Here is a 19,125-nt window from a genome sequence, read left to right as displayed (position 1 = left end):
GAACAATGAAGCAAGGTCTCCAGCAGAAGAGTGGTCAGAGTGGTCAGGGTGTTTGGATGGGGAGTCCCTTGAACTGGCAAGTAGATTGCTCCTGGCCACACCGAGTACTATCGAGGTTGTTTAAACACGTCTCATTCCTCCATCCGGAGAAGGCAATGGCACCCCACTCCAGTACTCTTGCCTGGAAAATCCCATGGGTGGAGGAGCCTGGTGGGCTGCTGTCTATGGGGTCGCACAGAGTCGGACACGACTGAAGCGACTTAGCAGTAGCAGCAGCATCCCTCCATCACTAGGAAACAAGTAGAAACTTACGAGGTTTGAAAGGAGGAAAGTTGAAGTTGTTTACTTCACACTCTTGATCAGAACCTTGTAGAAAGCTAGATACTTCATCCATTTCCTACAAAGACACAAAATACACAAAATGGAAAATGTTACTGATGCACAGTTAGCTGTTGAGTAATGCTTACTGAATTAGAAGCCCCAAATTTTCTATCCACTTCTTTAAATATGGATTAAAAGTAGGTGATGCCTGATTTTACTAAACAGTTAATTTTTTAAATTTCAAAGAAATATCCCCACCAGCTATCCCCACCTAAAAATAAAAGATGCTCATGAAATAATTCTCTAATAATTAATTTTAAATTTTAATGAATCAGTGTGACAATAATAATCATATTAATAGCTTCTCATAAAACAGTATTTTTAAGTTAAAATACAGTTAATGGAGGTAAAAGCTGAAGCTATGAGAAAACAAAGGACTTTCTCAAAAAGAAATAACCAGTGAGTGGCAGATCCAGAATTAAACTTCCCAGAGCTTTGAGGAGTCTAACTTACTGCATATAAATTCAGCATTAAGTAAAAGGATTTTAAATACCACTGTGTCAAGCAAACTATTTTATTACAAATCAGAGTCAAAGTTTATCTCACAATTTGGAATATCTGTTCCCAAAATAAGTTTGATCCTGAAATAACAACTTACAATCCACACTCCATCAAACTCCAGAGTATTATAAAATTCACTGAACTGCTCTTTCCACCACTCAGTACAAGCTGGATTAGTAAAATCAGGAAAAACTGTCCAACCAGGATATGCCTAGAGGAGAAAGAAGGCTGTGGCAATTAGTCTGTTTGATGGTTCACTTTGGATTTATTGCTGGCTACCATTTCTTCTACAAGAAGCCCCATGCATCTTATAACTTAAGAATCAAAATTTGTGACTCTCTTCCTAAAATTTAATAGTAAAATAGGAGCAAGGAGCCAAAGAAAGAAAAAAGAAAAGGAAAAAGAATTCATTAAATAGATAAGAAGCCATCAAATATCTTTTTCCTATGTAAAAAAAAGGTAAAATTTCATTATGTTGGGCCAATTGGGAAAAAACTGTTTAAAATACTGGAAATCTAACTAGACAATATTTTAGAAGAGAATGATTAAATTTCTTCAATGTGTTTTTAATAAAGGTAATCTAAAATCTACTTTGAATAATGATATTTCTAAATAATACATTGGTTTCAGCGTATAAGCAATCTTTTTTAAGTGATTAAATGAATTTCATGCTTCTTACTCAGGCCCAATTATTTCTCACCCTATCTTCTCTTCCTATCTATTCCTATCCAAGTGTAGCTTTTAACATTTTCTACAAATAGCACAAAGGTACAGCCACAGCCAAAGTATTGTAAATTATGAATTTATGGGATATAAGCTTTTGTGCATACTTTCTTGCTCATTTCCCCAGCAAATGTATAGATTGTAGTTTAGGGACAATTTTATGCTCAAGTAATATAATGTATGCAATTTATATATATTTATAATGCAGAGGCTTCTTAAAACTCAAGAGCTTGAAGTTCTTCCTTTAAATGGACTGAACTCCTGGTCCTTCATTCTAGGGGATGACAGTAGATCATAATTAGGGACCATTTTGGGCCTCAGGAGACAGACATGTGGCAAAGAAGTCAGTTGTAGCCACATTCCACCCAAAGCAGGGCCAGCAAACTTTATTCTAACTGAATGCCTTTATAATGAACCCCAGCCACCCCCACTATGACTTCCTCCGCCAACATCGTAGATCAAATGATTCATGTTATTTGGTGGTCAGTGGAAGTCACATCGCAACAAAGAGTAGCCCCAACTCACTCCAACTAAAGTCCGTGCAAATCTACAAAGACTCACCACAGCCAAAAAATGGAATAAACAAATAAATCTTAAAAAATATTTTTTCTCAATTATCTGTAGTATTGGAGAGTCAGGGTATTTGTTTTTCCACCACAATAAAGAAATCATAATATATGAAGTGATAGAAGTACTAATTATTACTACAACAGCAGTCACATCACACTATATGAGTGGATCAAATCAACATGTTATATACTTGAAACTTAAATAATGTTATTAATATATGTAATATATTTCAACTAAAAAATCCTTCAGAATTTTAACCATTCTATTATTCCATCTACTGGTCTAAAAGTAATAATAAAACACTAAAGTTATGAAAACAGTAATGATACTGTAACTTGCTTTCTACCTACTCATCTTCATACCAAAAGTACAAACTTCCCAAAATGATCGTAATTACTCCAATTTTCTTGAGAAATTACCTGCCCAACAACAAAGCCTTTGTCCCCCAAGATCCACACTCTCTTTCTGCTTCCATTCACATAAGGCTGGTAGTCAGAGTTATTTAAGATGCCAGGATTCTAATAAGTGAATATAATAATAAGTACTGTTTAGTAAATTTTTCCACTTTGAAAGGAAAAATTAGGCAACAGAATAAGAGTTTGAACATACCATAATAATTACATATTTCAGTCCATTTTTATGTAACTCGTTGGCAAAATCTGAGAGACCATGGAAAGCCACTCCATCAATAGTGAAATCCTTCTTTTCATCCATGTAGTCTATGTCAGAGTACTGGACATCCTATAAGACAGTGCTGGCCAATTAGAACTGAGAAATAGGATCATGCTGATGGAAGATATTATAGCTCTGGTTCTTGATGATTAAAAGTGAAGCCATAGTTCTTAATGATCCCAGAACTGTCTAGACTTGGCTATATTCTAGAAGTAAAGAAATCGTTTCTGAAAGATACCGGCACTCTTAGATTGCAGGTTTACCTTTTCATACTAATAGAAGCATGCCATAAGGAATTGAGAAGAACTTGAAGTAGGAACTGGATCTTGTTCATCCTTGTAACTTGAGAACTTGGATGCTTGACATAAAACAAATTCTCTTTAAAGTGTGTTTGAATGAGTTATTAGTAATGCTATAAACATGTTCTAACTTGGAGCCTAAACATGGAACTAGAATAGATGACAAGAGGAGAAATTGGTCTTCTTGCCCTAAAACTGTGAGAGTAATAATTAACAAAGATAATTAACAAAGGCATAGAGCTTTAATTAACCAAACTCATGCATGTGTATGTTTTGTGTTTGCATACCATCCTATGAGAAGTAGGTGTTATTCTTAATGAGAAGATTGAAATGTGAAGGGGTTAAGTGACATTTCCCAAAGTCATGGGTGCCTGAGTCGATGGAGGTCTACTGGGGCTTTGTTGATAGGCTCTTGGATTCCAGGTGCTATTTTTCTCCAACATACTACATTCTCCAAAACAAATGAAGTTCTTCTAAGTTGATAAGAGAAGTTCCAACTTACATATGGGATCTCTGCTTCACGAGTTCGGTTTACAACATTTTTCAATCCATCGATGCCACCGTAATTCCTGCGACTAAGCTGGAAGCCAAGACTCCAGTAGGGAGGCAAGAATGGTCGTCCAACAAGCTGAAAAGATAAAGAAGTGTCTAAGCATTTACAATACACACTGTAGCACCACGTCTGACACAGAAAATACTGCCTTCACTTCATTTTCTCTTAAGTTCTCAGATCTAAAAATGTTGAAGCCAAGAGTAACCTCCTAGGGCAATTTGCAAAATTCTACAGCTCACTTAACTACCTAAATGTATTCCTGACAACAGCAACATCAGAAAACAGTGGGATTTGCAGGTAATGCTTGAATCACAATATTATATTGGGGGAAAGAAAGAAGCAACATTCATTCACTCAGTCTAAGTGTTGATATTGTGGCAAAGGATTGACAAGGCACTTGGGATATAGTGGCATACAGCAAAAGTGATTCCTGCTCTCACATCAGTGTCTAATTTCAGACAGTGATAAGTGCTAAGCATAAAGCATCAGGATTAATATTGAATGGGATGGATGAAGAAATAATGGACTATGTTTAAAATCCAATTCTATAAGTTGCTCAAGCCAACATTCTGAGAAGATCTCACATACAGCCCTGTCTTAAATCTTCCCTGAGAGCCACTGCCTTGTCCTTCCTTATGAGAGTCGCCTCGGGAGGGAGATTCTCTCACGTCTCTGAGTCCCCATGCAGTGTATTTGCATCTTATTAGTAGCACTAATTATAAGGTGCTTCCTATTACTACTATTTCAGGCTTTGTTATATTTCTCCTATGTTATTATAAACTTTGCCATCTTGAACAAATCACTTCATTTTTCTGTACCTGATGCTTTTCGTCTGTAGCGTAGAAGGGAAGGAAGGGGAAGTCGCTCAGTCGTGTCCGACTCTTTGCGACCCCATGGACTGTAGCCTATCAGGCTCCTCCGTCCATGGGATTCTCCAGGCAAGAATACTGGAGTGGTTTGCCATTTCCTTCTCCAGGGGATCTTCCCGACCCAGGGATCGAACCTAGGTCTCCCACATTGGAGGCAGACGCTTTAACCTCTGAGCCACCAGGGAAGTCCGTAGCATAGAAAGTTTAGGCTAAATGGTGTCTAAAGTTCCTTCCTGCCCTAAAGTTTGAACCGGAAATAAGTAGTACAGTTCCTTTTACATAGTTTCTTTTCACTAATTCTTTTTATTTGTTGAATGAATGAATAGATTTTGCTGATGTGTGGCCTTAGATGTTAATCTTTGGTATTATTCATCATACAAAGATGGACTATGAGCTCCTTGAAAACAGGAATAGGATGGCATCTAACTTAGTTTTGCATTTCTCAAGCCTTGCACAGTGCCTCTTCAGCATATAGAAGGCACTCAATAAATGTGCATCAAAATAAATGAACAGCTGGGACTTTCCCAGTGATCCCATGACTAAGACGCTGAGTTTCCAATGCAGAAGACCCAGGTTCAACCCCTGGTCAGGGAACTAGATTCCACATTACACAACTAAGATCTGGTACAGCCAAACAAACAAACATGTTTCCAGCTAATGAAAGACTCGCAGTCCCAGCATTCGGAATCCATAATTCACTCACAATTTTAATTGTTCTCTTGTTAATTTATAATGAATGTATGAGATAACAGCGATAAATAATGATTGTGCGTGCATGTGGGCATGCTATGTTGCTGCAGTTGTGTCCAACTCCATGCAACCTTCTAATTATTTAAACACCAAGCCCATACCTCCAGGTATTCCTGAACCACTTGTTCTGGAGTATTTCCCAGGAACACATAGAAGTCAAGAATACCCCCGATTGTGCGGTAAGTGACGGCAGGAGCGGGCTGAAGGGTGACCTCTGAAAGCAGTAAGATAAGAGTTCTTAGAATATTATAGTTGGAAATATACCCATCTCTGGAATATGAATGCCTGAGTTATCTAAAACAGGCTCAATCTCATTTTTAAAGAGTTGAAAATCACACATGTTCTTTTCTTTGGATGATTGCTAAAGTTTATCAAAATATTCAGTTCAGTTCAGTTCAGCCACTCAGTCTCACAACTCTTTGCGACCCCAAGGACTGCTGCATGCCAGGCTTCCCTGTCCATCACCAATTCCTGGAGCCTACTCAAACTCACGTCCATTGAGTCAGTGATACCATCCAACCATCTCATCCTCTGTTGTCCCCTTCTCTTCCTGCCTTCAATCTTTCCCAGCAGCAGGGTCTTTTCCATTGAGTCAGTTCCTTGCATCAGGTGGCCAAAGTATTGGAGTTTCAGCTTCAGCATCAGTCCTTCCAATGAATATGCAGGACTGATTTCCTTTGGGATAGACTGGTTGGATATCCTTGCAGTCCAAGGGACTCTCAAGAGTCTTCTCTAACACCACAGTTCAAAGCATCAATTTTTCAGGGTTCAGCTTTCTTTATAGTCCAACTCTCACATCCATACATGACTACTGGAAAAACCATAGCCTTGACTAGATGGACCTTTGTTGGCAAAATAATATCTTTATTATTTAATATGCTATCTAGGTTTGTCATAGGTTTTCTTCCAAGGAGCACGTGTCTTTTAATTTCATGGCTGCAGTCACCATCTGCAGTGCTTTTGAAGTCCAAGAAAATAAAGTCTGTCACTGTTTCCATTGTTTCCCCGTCTATTTGCCATGAAGTGATGGGACTGGATGCCACGATCTTCGTTTTTTGAATGCTGAGTTTTAAGCCAGATTTTTCACTCTCCTCTTTCATCAAGAGGCTCTTCAGTTCATCAAAATAGTCATCATCAAAATATCATTCATCAGTTCATCAGAATATTCAGCTCATCAAAATATCAATTCATCAGTTCATCAAAATATTCAGTTCATCAAAATATCAAAATATTAAATGAGTAAAAAAAATACTAATGAAGAATTTATTTTTTAAGAGAAAGAAGGACAAAATCTGTTTTAATCTGACCATATAAAAATACAAATGCCTGGGATCTGTGAGTGATTTAGCCTGAAGGAAATTTTTTAAAACCTTATTAGATGAGTTTACAGTTAAAAAATAAAAATGTACTCTTATTCTAGCACCATTAGTCCAGAAACTGGAGGGAGGTGGAGTGTGCTATGAGAAACCCTACAAAACACAGCCTTGCTGTCTACAGACAGACAGCATGGTTTAACATTGAAATCTACAGGTATCTTTGGAAGCTGTCTATCAATGGAGTCTATTACCTATAAAATATTATGGATAACATTGCATCAATAGAGAACACTGAAGCAGTTTTCAATGAAAATAGCTTCCAGCTTGAACTGGATTTGTAAACAGGTTAATCTATGTTTGAGTTTCAGTTTCTATAGAAATATATTGTAGGTCCAATATAGTAATAACTTCAACTTTAAACAGTGATCTCACTATGAAAACCATTTTTATAAAAGCAGCATTCCAAGACATATCGCTGCCAAGAGAAAGAGATGTTTCCTACCCATGGCGTTACTGTTCATCAGAAAAACCCCGAAAGAGAAGCCGCTGGCATCTTCTAGGCACAAGAAGAATGTGTGAGCTCCATATAGATTGATCATGCCCTGACAACAAAAATAAAAAGAAATAATGGTAGTGCCTGTTGAAAACATTTTTATTCATCCTAAAATAAAATCAAAAGCCATGCACAATAGATGCTCTGTAAACATTTGATGTAGTTTAGTACTGTACCAAAAAGGTTTTGAAATGGTAACATCAACAGGCAAATGGATAGACAAAATATGGTATATCCATCCAATGGAATGCTATTAGTAATAAATAAGAACTGAAATACTGATTCATGATACAAGTGTCAACCTCATAAATGATTTTTTTTTTTGGTTGTTTTCTTTTTGGCTGAGCCAGGCCAAACTGATTTTCTGAAACAATTTTATTTTATTTTATATTTTATTTATTTGACCACATTGTGCAGCATGTGGGATCTTAGTTCCTCAACCAGGGATTGAACTTGTGCCCCCTGCCATGGAAATGCAGAGTCCTAACCACTGGACCACCTGGGAAGTCTCAGCAACCTCATAAGCGCTATGGTAAGTGAAAAGAACAGACACAAAAAGACTATATATTACACAATTCTATTCATGTAAAATATCCAAAAAAGTCAAATCTATCCAGACAAAAAGCAGACTAGTGACTGGGTCTGGAGTAGGCAACTGGGGTAGGGATGGGATTAAATCTAAAAGAGAAGGAGGGATCCTACTGGGGTAATGAATATATTCTGAAACTGGATTACGATGATGGTTGCACAACTCAGTAAATTATTAAATTGTACACTGAAACTAAAATTATTAAATTATAAATATTTTAAATTATTAATTATTAAACTGTACACTAAACAGATAAATATCATGGTATAAATTATATCTCCAGCAAATCAACCTGAATATTCATTGGAAGGGCTGATACTAAAGCTAAAACTCTAATACTTTGGCCACCTGATGCAAAGAGCTGACTCATTAGAAAAGACACTGATGTTGGGAAAGATAAAAGGCAGGAGGAGAAGGGGATGACAGAGGATGAGATGGTTGGATGGCATCACTGACTCAACGGGAATGAGTTTGAGCAAACTCCAGGAGATGGTGAAGGAGGGAAGCCTGGTGAAGGACATGGAAGCCTGGTATGCTGCAGTCCATGGGATCTCAAAGAGCAGAACATGACTGAGCAACTGAACAACAACCAACATCAAATTATTTTTTAACTGGGAAATATTGGCAACGACACACAATAAAATGCTGGCAGAAGAAGAGAATATGATGAGCAATTTTGAATTTCTTCCTTATGCCTAACTATTTTCCAAATTTTCTATAAATAACATACAAAAGTTTAAAATTTTAAAAAAGGTATTGAATCTCTCACAAGGCTATGATGAGCACTGATATAAAAAGAGAGACTGTGTATAAATATAAGTGCTGTAAGAATAGAAGATATTGAGATTATAACATACAGAAAGCTTTATGAAAGCTCCTGGTATGATGTTGCAAACTTAGCCCCTGGTACAGAACTGATCAGAGTAAATTTCAGGAGATGAGGAGAAAGAGAGTGAGCATGATATGCAAAGGACAGAAGGCCAGCAGGCCTATGCAAAATTAGGCTGGTTTTGAAATTATAGCCAGGAAGACTCATGACACCGGCATTTGGATAGAAAGAAAGTGAAAGTGTTAGTCACTCAGTCTTGTCCGACTCTTTGTGACCCCATGGACTGCAGCCCACCAGGCTCCTCTGTCCATGGGATTCTCCAGGCAAGAATACTGGAGTGGGTTGCCATTTCCTTCTCCAGGGGATCTTCCCCACCCAGGGATCGAACCCGGATTTCCCACATTGCAGGCAGACTCTTTACCAATTGAGCCATCAGGGAAGCTTCACTTGGAGAGAAAACAGGTTATGTTTTTAAAAATATTAAAAAGAAAGAAGGAGAGGTGGAGGGGATGAGGGAAGATAAAAAAGAGAAAAGAAAGGGAAGGGGAGAGAGGGAGGAGAAAGGAAGGAAGAGAGGGATGGAGGAAGGACTTCTGTACTACAAATAAGTTACTGCTCTAAACCAGCTTTTCTCCCATTTTAATATGCATGTGATTCACTTGTGGATCTTGTTGAAATGCAGGTTCTGATTCGTAGGTCTGCGCTATGGCCTGAGGTTCTGCATTTCTAACAAGCTCCCAGGTGATGCCAACCTCACTGTCTCTGGAATACACATCAATCAGCAGAACAAAGCAGCCAAAAGAGGCATTTTTTTTTTTTAGTCTACAAAGTTCTGCTGAGAATGGCCCCTGCTGAAGCTTTTCCCTAGACACTACTCAGTTACTCAAGACAAAGGTATTTTGCAGATGTTTTTTCTGCAAAAATATAATATAATCATTAAATTATAATAGGCTATAATATAATCATTAAATTATATTTTCCTTTAGGACTTCCCTGGCAGTCCAGTGGTTAAGATTCCAAGCTTCCATTGCAGGAGTACAGGTTCAACCCCTGGTGGGGAAACTAAGATCCCACATCCCACATGTAGCGCAGCCATAAATAAATAAGAAAACTTTCTCATAAAAAAATATATTTTCCTTTAAAAGTGAGATGCTTTTCAAAACTCAGTATTACTGATTGTGAGTTTATAAGCCTTATGAACAAATATTCTTCAACACAAACAGATCTATATAAATTGGGCAAAATATCAATGTAACCTCGTAGGTTACATTACTTGATGGTCTACTTTACTCTGTAGGTTACTTTCTGGAAAGAAGAGCAGGCATTGCTTGCTGTGAGCCATCGGCGGGAGGCCGGGAGCCTCACCTCAGTAGGGGTGGCGTCCCGGGTGAAGATGGGCCAGGTCTTCCAGGTCATGTTGTGGCGGTACTGCTGATGCACATGTTCGCCCAGCCCGTACACGTTGGCACTGGGCAGTCGCATGGAGAGCTGCAGGAACTGCTGGGCAAACTGGAGGGGCCCAATGCTGGTGTCCAACCTGGAGAAAGAGCCATGGAGTAAGAGCGGGAGTCAACCAACAGCTCTCTGTGCCAGCAATCTCTCTGCTTCCCTACCTGTCCACTCAGGGAACAGGTGTTTCAGGTGTTACTATCATCTGCTTGTATGCTACCTTTGAAGACCCTTCTAGGGTATCTCTGATTCTTTGATTCTCAAGGAGCACAGCCCTGGAGATATGAGGCCAGCTATTCAATGCGACCCCATCCATCTACTTCCATCAGCATCCTGCCAGGCGTCACTCTGGATGCTTTATAAATAGCATCTCAGCACACACAGCAACAGTGGGCTGTTTTGATTCCAAGGAAACAGAGACTGAGGAGGTGAGGTAATTTGCCTAGGATCACACAGCTGAGTGGTAATTCACGTGTGACAGGATTGCATAGATTTCACTGACGTTATTATCCTTATATTTTCTCCACTACAATTTCTGGTTTAAGTTTAAGCGGCTGTTAGGTGCTTATTGGTAAGTTTCTCAGGAAATAATACTTTGGAATGATAAATAGTGAAGTTGAGTTCCAGTGTAAATGGTAATCTAAAAGAGTAACGTTACCACTTTTAAAATATACATGAATCACAAGGGTATTTACATAACTGAGCAAATGAGCACATTACATTTCAGTATTCTTTGTTCTGCGATCATGACAGACTACCAGTGTTAATGATTTACAGTAAAAGCTTTGACAGTTTTGAGGTTCAAACATTTTCCCAAGTCATATTCATCTCTTCAACTACCTGCAATTAAGTCAGAATGAATGCCACTCACTGGGATGTATATTCAAAGGTATACAAAGAAGGTTGGAAAGCTCACAAGACTCTTTTGTTGCTGGTCCTCATTATTTTGATGCTGAAGGGTTTGTGAGTGACTTCTAGATGATAGCTCAAACTGGAAGCATCAGCATTCCCATCAAAGAGCTTAACATTTTCATGGGGGACTTCATAGCGCATGTTATTGAAATCAGTGATCTGTCAGACGGAAAACAGAAAGATCACTTCCTTTTAGAGCTTCTACAAAAATTTTCACTCTCAAATAAGCCCCAGTAATGATAGCTTCTAATTCTTGACCCTGGGTTTCTTGATTTGAAAAGGAAATAAAAAAATCACAAGTCCCCCATCAAATAAACATCAGTCTGCCCATCCTATGAGGAGATTCCTGCAGAGAGAATCAAAGGCACCTCCTGCCTCCAGAGCTTATAAAGGAGAATGATCTGAACCCAGCATGGAGGCTCCACTCTCTGCAGAGATGTCTTCAGTGATAACTATCAAGCTAACCTTAAAATGGAAACGATTGGATGTCTGATGTTCAGCTGTGAAGAGGGTGTCGATTATGTCATATCCAAACAGAGATGGTGATGGCAACTTTCTCAACCAGGCAGCAGACACTAGAGGTCAGGGAAGGAGAGAGAAGTATTTGGTCTTTATTTTGCAGTTAACTTATCTGGTCCATATAAAGTGATCCCCGGGGGCAACATTAGAGCAGTGCTCACCCGTGCTTGTATTTTTAACCCAATTACTGACTTCATAGCCCCAGTTCCTGGGGAAGAAGCACCAGGGGATGGCAGTATCTGGCACAGGTTTCCAGCAGCACTTATATTTCTGTCTGCAGACATCCTATAACAACAGCACAGAATGAGCATTACATGAAGTGAAGGAAAATACTAGTCTTCTATTTATTTGTAACCAATTTTACTCTAAGAAGAATTTCTGATGGTGCACAATTCCATTCAGTCATGTATTTATTCTTCTTTTATTCATACATTTATCCAGCTATCCAATATGCATATATTACCTACTCAACAAGGAACTGTTAATAATAATACAGATAAATAAGATCCAGCTCTTGCCTTTAGCAAATTTACAATCTACTTGTAAATCCAGGTACTCACAATATAATGAGTGCTGCAATGGTGTGCCCAGGGGCTGGGGGGACACACACACCAGCCGCAGTGTCCAGCCTAGAAGACTGGGGTGGGGGTGGGGGTAGGGTGGGCTTCCAGGTAAGTGAAAGGTAAGTCCAGCCCTAACGCACTAGGAGGGATTAGACATGTGACCAGAAGAGCAGGACTCCAAGCAGAGAAAGCAGCAATGCATAAGAGACTCAGTAAATCCGTAAGTTCATTGTGCCAAGAATACCAAGGGAGAGGAATGAGACTGGAGGCTCACGGTATCCATAGCAACAGTGAGTTGAATGCTGGACCAAGCCCTATGGACTTTCTCACAAGGAAGAGTCATGGAAATAGCTAACAATATATGGATTCCCAAGTGACGCTAGTGGTAAAGAACCTGCCTGCCAATGCAGGTGAGACATAAGAGATTTGGGTTGGATCCTGGGGTTGGGAAAATCCCCTGGAGGAGGGCACAGCAACCCACTCCAGTATGCTTGGCTGGAGAATCCCATGGACAGAGGAGACTGGCGGGCTACAGTCCATGAGATCACCAAGAGTCGGACACTGTTGAAGTGACTTAGCATGCACACGGCATGAAGAAATGCATTTCTAAGAAATAAGAAAAGGAAAGCAAAGAAACAGAGAAAGTTAAGATCAAACCAGGATAGACAGTGATGTCAAACAAATTTACAGTATCCACAAGGTAAAAATAAACCACACATGGTTTCTTACAGTGGCTTGATTATAGATTTTTTTAAATTACTATCATTTGGTAAGATGTATTTTCTAAAGTTCCTACAATTTTTTTTTTCATGTGTTCCCCATCCGGAACCCCCCTCCTACCTCCCTCCCCATCCCATCCGTCAGGGTCATCCCAGTGCACCAGCCCTGAGAACCTTGTCTCATGCATCAAACCTGGATTGGCGATCTGTTTCACATATGATAATATACATGTTTCAGTGATAGATACCTACTCCAGTGTTCTTGCCTGGAGAATCCCAGGAATGGGGGAGCCTGGTGGGCTGCCATCTAAGGGGTTGCACAGAGTCAGACACGACTGAAGCAACTTAGCAGCAATGATAGATTAATTTACATAAAAAATTGTTCTGTTATAATAAATTAAATAGATGGCAAATTGAACCAAAATGTTGATATAAGCACAGGTATTCACCTCTCCACCCAACTGATCCTACATGAATTGACAGAAGTATCATTAAGAAAGATATTACAAGTCCGTTGTAAAACGGCAAAATATAGTTCAGTACGGCAGACCAGAAAAGTTATGAAATTCCTGAAACACAGAAAATCAACTTTATCAGCTCTAGGGAAAACACATATTCATAACTTAAAACACAAGAGAAGAAAAAGAACTGCTCCAAATCAGGTAGGTGTAGAGAAGCGGAAGAGAAACCTGGGATGTAGCCGTGGATGATTAATTGGGAAGCTCTAACAGCTACTGGTTAGCTCCTCTTAACGGGTGGGCATCCGAAAGTGTTTATTCATAGATTAAGGGACTGAGGGAGCTTCCCAGGTGGCTCAGTGATAAAGAATCCACCTGCCAATGCACGAGATGCTGGAGACATAGGTTTGATCCCTGGGTTGGGAAGAACTCCCGGAGGAGGAAATGACAACAACTGCAGTATTCTTGCCTGGAAAATTCCACAGACAAAGGAGCTTGGTGGGCAATAGTCCATGGGGTCACAAAGGGTCAGACACAACTGAGCAACTGAGTAAGGGAGTGAGAAGAGACATGCTGGGAGCCAGAAGGTATCGCAACACAGCAGCTAATAAACTGCACCCACCCCCCCAGGCCACCAGAACCACCCCCAGATAAGTATCCATTTTTCTCTCCAGCAGCCCTCTCCTCCTCAATTCTCAGCATGAGCTAAGGTAAATAGTACAGGCAGTCATAGATAATGAAATACAAAGATGATAGTCAAGACACCCAACATTTGAGAGAAACTAACATCATGATCCATACATGACTACTGGAAAAACCATAGCTTTGACTAGACGGACTTTTGTTGGCAAAGTAATGTCTCTGCTTTTTAATATGCTGTCTAGGTTGGTCATAACTTCCAAGGAGCAAGCGTCTTTTAATTTCATGGCTACAGTCACCACCTGCAGTGATTTTGGAGCCCAAAAAAGAGTGCCAAAGAATTGATGCTTTTGAACTGTGGTGTTGGAGAAGACTCTTGAGAGTCCCTTGGACTGCAAGGAGATGCAACCAATCTATCCCTAAAGGAAATTAGGCTTGAATATTCATTGGAAGGACTGATGTTGAAGCTGAAACTCCAATACTTTAGCTATCTCATGTGAAGAACTGACTCATTTGAAAAGACCCAGGTGCTGGGAAAGATTGAGGGCAGGAGAACGGTACGACAGAGGATGAGATGGTTTGATGGCATCACTAACTCGATGGACATAAGTTTGAGTAAGCTCTGGGAATTGGTGATGGACAGGGAAGCCTGGCATGCTGCAGTCCACGGGGTCGCGAAGAGTTGGACACAACTGAGTGACTGAACTGAACATCATGATAGGAAGGGACCAAACTTAATAAACAAATCGGAGGAAGCAGTTAATAGAAAAAACATTATTAGCCTTCACAATAAATATAATTACTACCTTCAGACACAGGCACACAGCAGTTGCTTCCATTAAGAAAAGCAATAAAGAGTATTGAAAGTGAAGATATCTGACAGCAAGGTTTAAAACTCAATATTTGTACTGAATAACAAAAAGAAAACAATAAAAGAAAGAAGTATCAAGGCAAGAAAATAGTTTTAATTCAATTTAAGATTATCCAAGAACATAATACACAAAGATAAAGAAATGGAAGTAGAAAAGGGTAAGTCAAGTGACCAATGGACTCACAGTGCAACACTCAGCTAGAAGATTCCAAAAGGAGTAAAAAGAGAAATACAGGAGGAAAGGGGGAACCAAGGAAAGAGAGAAAGTAATGTTATAAATTACGAGCAACTCAATATACAACACAGGAAACTGGAAATGAACAAAATAAAGCCATAAAAGCTACATGAAAAACTAATAAGTAAAAGCAGTAATTAATGAAAGAGAAAAGAAGCAAGTACCTACAATCAATTCAAAACATGAAATTTTTTTCCAGGTAATAATCTAAGAATATGTGCTATTGTGTTGTCAGCAAGCATAGTAAAGTAAGCCAGACATCCCCATGAAATAGACCTAGCTTCTACTATTGATTTGAAATTCTATTTTTATTATAAACTAAATTTAAGTGTACAAATATGAGAATATGAATATGTGTTTGGGGACTTATTATTATATTCTAATGGTGTACATATCAATTCCTGCTGTAATTCCACACTGGTAATTATTATAGTGTGAACACATGTTTTGGTATTAGTTTGGCAGATCAATAAACCTAAAGGAGACTCTTTGAAAAGATCTAAGAAATATGAAAACATTATCAAGTCCTATTTTGACAAAGAGGGAGGGGGGCAAACACAATTAGGAACAAAAAATGCAGAATGACAACAGATACTGAGATCTCTTAACATAAATAAGAATTTAGAGAAAACTGTTTACACAAATATTTACCAATGAATGGGAAACTATGATTTGAATCTTCAAATAATGAAACATTAGATAATCAAGATTAGATAAGAAGAGATAAAAAATCAAATGACCATTAACCATGAAAATTGTAAAAAGCAGTCAAAGGCCTGTCCCTAAAAAAATGATATTTTGCCCTTATGATTTAGGGAATAGAATATTCTCATATAATATATATATTTTCAGAACAAGGTAAAAAAGTTTTCTGATTAATTTTATTAAACTAGAATAATCCTGGCAACAAACTAGATAAGGAGAGTCCAAGCAAACAATCAAATAAAAATATATAAGCCAATTTCACTTAAAAAAGACAGATATGTAAACTTTTAATAAAATGTTAGCAATCTGAATTCATTAGGGTATTAAAAGAATTAACTCATAATAGTCAAGAGAGGACTCTCAAGAGAATGCTACAGTGGTTCAAAATTAAGAAATCTTTTTAGTATAATTCACAACATTGACCAAAAAAATAAATTAGATGATCATCTCAAGCACTTTTCAATATATAAAAATGCCCCAAATTTTAAAAGCAAGTTATTAAATAAGATATATAGTACAACTAAATTCATGTGAAAACAAAACCAAAAATATATAAATATATGTACAAAATATATAAATACCTATGTTAACATGGACAAAAGCTTAGAAAGATCAAGAGAAGGATACATGCAAAGCTCTTGACCTGATTCTGGGTAGGTGATTTGGAAATAAAGAGAAAACATTATAAATAAGGACTTTGCTAATTTTATTTGGTATATAACTATAATGTCTGAATCTTTCTTATTAAAAGAATATATCCAAGTATAGATTTTCCGATTTAAAAAACAAAAGAATATGTCACAATACTACTTATTTAGAAAGTATTTTAGATGCTAACATCTACTGTAATTGCTCTGAAAAACTACGGTATTAATGTGTATGCCTGTGACTGATTCATGTTGATGCATTGCAGAAACCAATGCAATATTGTAAGCAAGTATCCTCCAATTAAAAATGAATAAATTAAATTAAAATAACTAAGTAAAAATAACAGATCAACCTTCATGCTTATTATAAACCAAGCAATTATAGGGAAGGACAAGGAAGCCTGGCATGCTGCAGTCCATGGGCTCGCAAAGAGTCAGACACAACTGAGACGGAACAAAAATTACATTATAGCCATACAATCTCCTTAACAGGACTTACTAATTTTCCAAATATATAAATGATATTCCTGCTTCATCCTCTTTAAATACAAAATAGGCTGGAAGGGATCGGTGGAGAAGTTTGGGGATTTGGGGTAACTTCTAGGCTGTTGAGTTTCCTAAATCTGAGACAGATATTTAAGTAGCCCTGCTATCTCTGAGGCTGAGATCGTTAAAGTTCAAAAGGTCAGTTACATTGCCATAAATTGTTTCAAAGTCTACCAACCTCTATTAAAAAAAAGAAAAAAACAGTTAAGACAAGAAATCCAATACAGTCAGATAAACACAACACTTTTGCATGAAGTCTGCCCTAACATTCCTGTCTCAGTTTTAAGGCACTTCCTGTATCCCAGACACCAGAAGTGAAACCTTTGAGATATACATATGGCCTTTTTGGTCTCCATAGTTACACAATTACACACATCCTCATAAACTCACACCTGGATTATGGCAATTGACTCATAACGAATCTATCTCTATGCTTTCCTTAACACCAAACTTTGTTTTCTAAAGAGTACTCTCCAGTTGCCTTTCACATAGATTTTTATGTCATTTTGCCCTCAGAAATTACTGACTAATGGAACTTGAGAACTGAAAATCGGCTTGGAAATTATCTTCTTCAACTTCCATTTGAGGCAAGGATTTTTTTTTCAGTAGAGTCTCTGATAGATGCTTTAATTCTGTGAATGATGTGTAGCCAACTTCTTTCAAAATCAGAGATTCCTCTTTAGAGTTAACATTTTACTTTTACTTTTAACATTTTATATTTTACTTTTAATGTTTACTGAAATGTTATTTCTTATATTATTTAAAAGCAGTCTCCATTTTCTAAAACCTACTATAGCTGCATATCCCAAAGTATATAGAAAAATTAAAATGAAAAAGTATCCTTAGTGTTACAAGGAGAAAAATGTACATTTGAGAAAATCTTAAATGGTCATTATTTGCAGGTAACACTGTTGTAAAAGGAAAATCCAACAGTCCATAGACAAACTAGGAGAATTAATAAGTGAATTTAGTGTGATTTCTGTTTTAAGATCAGCAAATATTTAAAAAATCAACTTTAAATCTATATGCCAATAACAGCTAAATGGAAAATTAAAAATAATATTTAAATAAAATCAAACATAAAGTACTTAGAAAATTTTTGGAAAAAACTTATAAGTCCTCTGTATCAAAAATCTCAAAATTAAAATCTTAATAAGTAGAGGAATATATCGCATTCATGGATTAGAATATTCACTCTTATAAAGATGTCAATTCTCCCAAAATTAATCCGTGAATTTTATGTGATCAGAATCAAATTTCTGGTGGGTTTTGAGAGGAAGCTGACAGGCTGATTCTAAAATTTATTCAGAAATCTAAAGGGTCAAAAATAAGCTGGGCAATCTTAAAGAAAAATAAGAATAATTTGGAGAACTTACTCAACTACATGTCAAGACTTACTATGTTGTTGTTTAGTTGCTTGGTCTGGTCTGACTCTTTTGTGACCCCATGGACTATAGCCCACCAAGCTCCTCTGTCCATGGAATTTTTCAGGCAAGAAAACTGGAGTGGGTAGCCATTTCCTTCTCCAAGGGATCTTCCTGACCCAGGATGGAGCCACATCTCTGCAGATCCCACATTGCAGACAAATTCTTCACCATTTGAGCCACCAGGGAAGCCCCAAGATTTACTATAAAGCTGTGATAAAGAGCTTCCCTGGTGTCTTGGAAGGTAAAGAATCTGCTTGCAATGCAGGAGACCTGGGTTTGATCCCTGGAAATGGCAACCCACTTCAGTGTTCTTGCCTGGAGAATTCCATGGACAAGGAGCTTGGAGGGCTACAGTCCATGGAGTCACAAAGAGTCGGACACGACTGACTAACAGTAATGAAGGTAATGTGAAATTAGCAGAAGAGCAGATAAACTAACAATGGAACAAAATACGAGACTCTAGAAATAGATCAACATAGACAAAGATATATGATTTATAGTAAAGGTGGCATTACAATGCAGAGGGTGAAAGATGGTAATTTCAGTAAGCAGTGATGGGTCTATTAGAAATTCAAGAAAAAAAATATTCTGGACTCCTATCTGACACCATACACAAAAGTCAACTCTAGACTTATTTTAAGATCTCAGTGTGGAAGATAAAAACAACAATGCCCTTAGAGAAAAAAAATAGAAATACATTTTTTTAACCTTGGAGTAAGAAAGAATTTTTAAATAGAATACAAAATTCACTAACTATAAAACTGATAAAGTAGGTTTGTTATAGTTAAAAACTTTTTCATCAAAAGTCACCATGAAGAGTGTTAAAAGTC

The 19,125-nt window shown here is 37.7% G+C and overlaps 1 protein-coding gene across 1 annotated transcript in view; it reads right to left on the bottom strand.

The window, feature by feature from the left end:
• LOC145523659 (maltase-glucoamylase-like) overlaps positions 1–19,125 on the bottom strand; it is a 340,029-nt gene that overhangs the window by 62,922 nt on the left and 257,982 nt on the right. The window contains exons 54-64 of the mRNA XM_081534360.1: positions 11,647–11,770; positions 11,432–11,541; positions 10,971–11,125; positions 9,971–10,142; positions 7,137–7,236; positions 5,420–5,532; positions 3,649–3,774; positions 2,785–2,916; positions 2,595–2,693; positions 980–1,093; positions 313–397 (exon numbers count right to left, since the gene is read on the bottom strand). Of these exons, the coding sequence (XP_081390486.1) occupies positions 313–397; positions 980–1,093; positions 2,595–2,693; positions 2,785–2,916; positions 3,649–3,774; positions 5,420–5,532; positions 7,137–7,236; positions 9,971–10,142; positions 10,971–11,125; positions 11,432–11,541; positions 11,647–11,770 (1,330 nt within the window). The remainder of the gene's footprint in view (positions 1–312; positions 398–979; positions 1,094–2,594; positions 2,694–2,784; positions 2,917–3,648; positions 3,775–5,419; positions 5,533–7,136; positions 7,237–9,970; positions 10,143–10,970; positions 11,126–11,431; positions 11,542–11,646; positions 11,771–19,125) is intronic.

The sequence above is a fragment of the Giraffa tippelskirchi genome, chromosome 10, assembly GCF_054371585.1.
Source record: "Giraffa tippelskirchi isolate mGirTip1 chromosome 10, T2T-mGirTip1v1.2.pri, whole genome shotgun sequence".
In the NCBI taxonomy this organism is placed as follows: Eukaryota; Metazoa; Chordata; class Mammalia; order Artiodactyla; family Giraffidae; genus Giraffa; species Giraffa tippelskirchi.
This window is presented reverse-complemented; position numbering and strand designations above follow the sequence as displayed.